The sequence below is a fragment of the Seriola aureovittata genome, chromosome 10, assembly GCF_021018895.1.
Source record: "Seriola aureovittata isolate HTS-2021-v1 ecotype China chromosome 10, ASM2101889v1, whole genome shotgun sequence".
NCBI classification, from domain to species: domain Eukaryota; kingdom Metazoa; phylum Chordata; class Actinopteri; order Carangiformes; family Carangidae; genus Seriola; species Seriola aureovittata.
In genome coordinates this window covers 801,460-807,204 of record NC_079373.1, presented here as the reverse complement: position 1 = coordinate 807,204, position 5,745 = coordinate 801,460, and the positions used below count along the sequence as shown (strand labels likewise).

The window sequence follows — 5,745 nt, the reverse complement described above, 5'->3', positions numbered from 1 at the left end:
GGCACGCTGTGCACCCACCTATGTAGGCGCATACTGATTAGATTAGATTAGATTACCTTTATTTATCCCACAACTGGGAAATTCATTTACCACAGCAGAAAAATAAACAACTATAGAATAAACATCTATGGAAATATACAACAAAAATATACCAAATATACACTAATAAATACAATAAAAACAATACACACAATATGTACATGAAAAAGTGCAAGTTTGCACATGGTCAGGAAGAGCAGGAGTTGTGGAGTCTGACAGCTGCTGGAATGAAGGACCTGAGGAACCTCTCCTTCTTACAGCGAGGATGTAAAAGTCTGCTGCTGAAGAAGCTACTCAGAGACCCTACAGTGTCATGCAGAGGGTGAGAGGTATTGTTCATGATGGATGTCAGCTTAGCTAACATCCTCCTGTCACCTACTTCCTCAATGGAGTCTAGGGGGCAGCCCAGGACAGAGCTCGCTTTCCGGATCAGTTTGTTGAGCCTCTGCCTATCCCTGTCAGTGCTGCCCCCTCTCCAGCAGACCACAGGAAGTAGATGGCTGAGGCCACCACAGAGTCGTAGAAGGTCCTGAGGAGAGCCCCACACAGGAGGACTTCAGTCTCCTCAGCAGGTGAAGGCGACTCTGACCCTTCTTATAGAAAGCGTGGGTGTTGGTGGACCAGTCCAGTTTGTTGTTCAGGTGAACCCCCAGGAACTTGTAGTTCTCCACCACCTCGATGTCCAGTCCCTGGATGTTCACTGGTGTGAAGTGGGATGATGACAATGTGCCCTTAAAATAATGGAGAAATATTGTGCCATTTACTTAAGACCAGGCTTTTGTTGGTCAATGTAAACAACTGGCTATTTAAACAATGTGAGCACTGGATTGAAAAATGACAAATGCATCCTGCAAGGTTGGATGGTGGGTGCAGGTGGGCAGGGATTGGGGCGTGGCTGAGAGCGATGACTGCTTTGTTGTGACATCACAAAGTTCCAGAAGTCCTGACGGCTGGTTTTAAGGCTCAGTTTCTGAATACAGGCTGTGTGCATTTCTCTGTGGACTGAGGCTTTGATACTTTCACAGTATTAATATAGAACCTAGACCTGATCTATAATCAAACCAGAATTACCTCCTTGTGGTTGTCTGCCTATTCCACTCAGTCTAGTTCAAGTTTTCATCCCTGTTTATCCAGAATCATATAAAATATTAACCTTTTTTTTTTAATTATTTTGAAGTCTTGAGTAAGGAGGAATAAAATGACATGGACATCTACATGTATCCAATATGGACCTTAATGTCATCTCAGACATGATCTCCTTGCTTTTGTTTCCCTCTGGCTGTTACCATGGTCAGGTTATTAGCACTTTGGTCAACTCTGCTTGTTTTAAATGTGCTTTATAAATAAAGCTGATTTGACTTGAAAAAAGCTTCCACTGTGTCATGCGTTATTGTAACAAACCATTTCCTCCTGCACGTCACAGTCTTCAAGTCAAGAAAAGTTTATTTGTAATAAAGTGGGTAAAATATTGTTCTCTGTGTAAACAGGCTGTGGTCTCTCTCTCTCTCTCTCTCTCTCTCTCTCTCTCTCTCTTTGTCTCTCCCTCTCTCTCTCTCTCTCGTGTGGCTCTCATTTAGAAACGTCCAAGGTCTTCAGTGTGATGGTGTCAATCCACATTCCATAGACCAAGTTGATGGCATCTACTCTCTTGACAGAGAACTGATAGTACCTGTCAGAGATCAGGTCGTTCACCTGTATGTTGTACGACCGACTCATGCATTTGGAGAACTGCCCGTGGTCGTTGATGGTTGGATGAATGCTCTTCACATGGATCTCAAACTGTTGGTTTGGCTCCTTAGGCTGTTCACCTGTGACCTCCCAATACAGGTACACAGAGGTGGACGTCACACGCGTCCTGAACCTGTCAAATATCACCGGCATTTTCATGGCTACTGTTACGCTGAGCTGTGGGACGGGAAAGTTTCCTGTGTTGGGGATAAGCTGGTTGTGAAGGTTCAGTGGGCCCAGAGTCTGGGTCATCCTTCTTTCAAAGTCCCCGAGGTCCTGGTGGGTCTGCTGGAGCTTCTGCTGCATGGAGGCTGCTGTGGTAGCATCCACCAAACCCTGGTTGTACTTAACAATGAAGTCCTCCAGCTCCCTGCCGCCTCTCATGATCTCTTGGTGAAGCATTTCCAGGAACGTGAGGAGGAGCTTCACCTGGGTTTTGGCCATCGTCATGGCGCCCTGCAGCCTCTGCTGGTCTATCAAAGACCACACAGTGCTGTCAGACAGATGTAATGTGTGCTGCTGCTGCTGCTGGTCTGCGCTCGGCAACAAGTCCTCACGCTGGATCTCCAGGTAATACGAGCCCCTGTGCATGAGCTGCAGCTCCTTCTGCATCACCTGCAACACAGCACAGGTCCGTCAGTCTACAGGTGCTCTGCTGGGGGCTCCACCCTCACCTCACAGTCCTCACCCCTCATCCTCACCCCTCATCCTCACCCTAACAGTCCTCACCCCTCACAGTCCTCACCCTCACAGTCCTCCCCCCTCATCCTCACCCTCACAAACCTCACCCCTCAGACAGCATATTAATCCTGAAGTGAAGGTGTGTCACTAACTGTAGTCAGGTTGAAGCTGGGTGGGGCTGCACTGGGAATGGCAGGGATAAAGTGAACCTGAAGAGGAGCCGCAGGAGAGTGAGGAGGCTGTCAATCAGGACAGTCTGGACACGATCAGAGCTCTGATCAGGAAAACTGAAAACACCTGATGTTTTCCTAAAGTCTTGTAGGAACCAGAAGGATTTTATTGGCCCCCTGATTCATGCAGTGAAATGACACTGTAAATCACAGGCTGTATTATTCATGTGAAGGAGACACCCTGACTGTTCAAATGGGAGTGAAGCAACATACTTTGTCTTTTCTTGTTTTAGTGTGTTTTTTTCAGCTGTGTGTGAGCTGAGTGTTCACACTTTATATTCTAATGCAGCTCATGTGGGCTCTGATGATTCAGATGTAATTTACAATGTGATATACAAGTCCAATAACATGTGGTAATAAATCATTTTGCATTATGATTCACTTACCATGACGGAGTTGTCACTGAGTCTGGTGCAAAACAGCTGGAGGATCTGGTCACGAATGTCTGGGGAGATGTCTGTCTGTCCCCTGACCTCCTGAGCTCCACATCCACCTGAGCCTGGACAGTCAGGCTTGACTTCATCCATACTGACTGTAGCATTCATAGCTGTGAAGGTAAGCTAACACACAGTTTGTCATGAGTCACTTAAAGTGAAAGTGATTATGGGAAAAATGAGACATTACTTCCACGACTGAATGTCGACCAGTGCAGGGAAATAAAAATTATAACCAATAAAATCATCACAGATTATAAGTGTGTCTATAATCTAGCTGCTCAATATAACCACTTCAAAATCCAAACCCAGCAGTCAATCACAGTGATCAGTCAGCACACCTGTCTACATCTGTCAACTACACATCAAACTGAACTCTCTTCATCCTCTCACACAAGGAAATATACATACATTTTGTGGACAACTATTCAAGAGTCAAGAGGATGGTGGCGGTCACAGGATCACAAGGAGAGGTCCTGACATTAAGCTCGCAGAAGCAGCTAATGATTGTAGACTGTATTATCATATGATGTGCATGTGCTTTTATCATAGCAGTAACAGTAACAGTGACAAACCCAACAAGTTAATGCTCAGTCACTGTCTGTGTAAATCCCATCAGTAGGATTAAGATGAATACACATTACCCTATGTTTTATTAGTTAGTTAATGCTAGTTAAAACCTGAAATTATCTACCAACCATAAACTAAACAAGACTCAGCTTCATATTTCATTCATACAACAGTAATTAATCCTACCTGCTTCCTCTGTTCTTCTTCTGTTGTGCAGTGCAGCTTTCTGCTGTCTAGTTTTATAGTGACTCCTGTTTATAGGTAAACTTGTTCATCTGCATGGTTACAGTTAACTTCCATGGTTACCATGGTGACAGAATGGTAGCAGCAGCCTGAAGCATCTTCAGGTTCTCTCAGACAGTGTTAATGTGGGTGGTGGACGTTCATATCACTGATACTATTCAAGATTCTCAAACTCTACACTGAAAGTCACAGGCTGTGTCCAAAATCACTCACTACTGCTATAGTCCACTATATAGCCAGTTTGCCATTTTGTAATGATGTCTGTATGTATAGTGAGAATTATTCTACCTTATAAAGTGTTGCACAATGCATCATGAAAAGTGGTGTACAACCAGAGAAAGCAGAGAAAGGAAGCGGCTCACTTTAAATTATTTCCTGTTTCTGTATCACGTTGGTATCTCCACCTCCCCGACCCTTTAGGAGACCAGCAGCAGCTCTGAGTCAGTCCACTCCAATGGGAGAAGTGAATGTGATCACAGATTATGATTTTTTCTCCCCATAGTCACCAAACTAAATATTGAATCTTCAGAACAGATCAGGAGAAAATTAACTTAATACAAGACTTGTCTCTGTCTCTGCAACAAACTCTCCTGAGATCACAACCCAGATCTCTCTTCTCTCTGTTGGTTCTGGTCTGGTTTCACTGCTGCAGTAGTTTTGCTGTCACTTTCCAACCTCAAAAGTTTAGAGGAACCCATATCTGCAACCATGAAAGAGTTAAAACTGAAATAAAACTTGTTTCTTTGCTCAATAACATTCTTATTGTTATTATTATTATTGAACAGTTTTTGGAGGGAAAGCCGAGAGTATTAGACCGATACAGGGGCGGATGTAGAGAAAATGTCATGGGGTGGCACGGAGACTTTAAAAGGTGGCAGAAGTATCAGCTATCAGTACTATCAGCACAACAGAGAATAAGTCATGTCTGTTGATCTGAACAAATACTTAAACAGATATACCTGTGTCACCTCTGGCTACCATCCTAGTGTGGCTCTGATGGACCACTGAGCCAAAACATTATGGCCTCTCAGAATGAAGGGAATAACACTGATTATTGTGACAGAGTGGGTTCTTATAGTCACAGTGTCAGATGTGGGAGAATTGGGCAGGTGAAACGACCTGAGCGACTCTGACAAGGGCCAGATAGATGATTGGACCAGAGCATCTCAGCAGTGGTGAGTGCCTACTGACAGGACACCGGGGTCATGGTGCTGGAGGGGAAGATCTACAGATGCTCCACCTTGTAAATTGTAACTTTATAAACCCTTTACTGCAAGTAAATGTATGACTGATGTTGTAGTCAACTATTGAGAAAGGTAAATCGGCTGAAAAGGAGGGAGGATGGGATTGTGTATTAATTCAGATCAGCGATTCTGAGGAAATGAGTCAGGTTTAAGTCATTGCTATTCCCTTTGGCTGTGGGTGGTTGGAAAACCACTTTCTTGTGAAGACTATGAGTTCTGGGTTCCCTGGAAGGAGATCAGATGCTGTACTGAATACAGAGCAGAAAAAAACTCAACTTCTCAAGTGTGAATGAAATAATTGAAGAGAGGCTGTCAGTTCTTCTGCTTCAGACATGGCCGCTCTGGGAGCCTGATGGTTTTTTATAGGTACAAAAATACAAGTTGTGTTTTGTTTTTTTCGAGCACAATGCACCAAATTATCAGTAGGTGGTTGTTATGGAGACCAGGACACTGGACAGAAGGTGTATATTAATGTCACATGTTTTTACCATGATGAGTTCATTTTATTACTTTTACAGGTTCAAGCTTCTAAATTCACTAAATCAGGAGACAGTTCCCACCACCATGAAAAATCAT

The 5,745-nt window shown here is 43.9% G+C and overlaps 1 protein-coding gene across 1 annotated transcript; it reads right to left on the bottom strand.

Annotated features, from left to right (window-relative positions):
* Positions 1-1,505: 1,505 nt before the first annotated feature.
* Positions 1,506-3,905, bottom strand: LOC130176558 (fibronectin type III domain-containing protein 11-like). The gene is made up of 3 exons (XM_056387714.1): positions 3,869-3,905; positions 3,065-3,238; positions 1,506-2,382 (listed from the first exon to the last, which is right to left on the bottom strand). The coding sequence occupies exons 2-3, from the start codon at positions 3,221-3,223 to the stop codon at positions 1,609-1,611; spliced, it is 933 nt and encodes a 310-aa protein (XP_056243689.1). The 5' UTR covers positions 3,224-3,238; positions 3,869-3,905; the 3' UTR covers positions 1,506-1,608.
* Between the last annotated feature and the right edge of the window lie 1,840 nt (positions 3,906-5,745).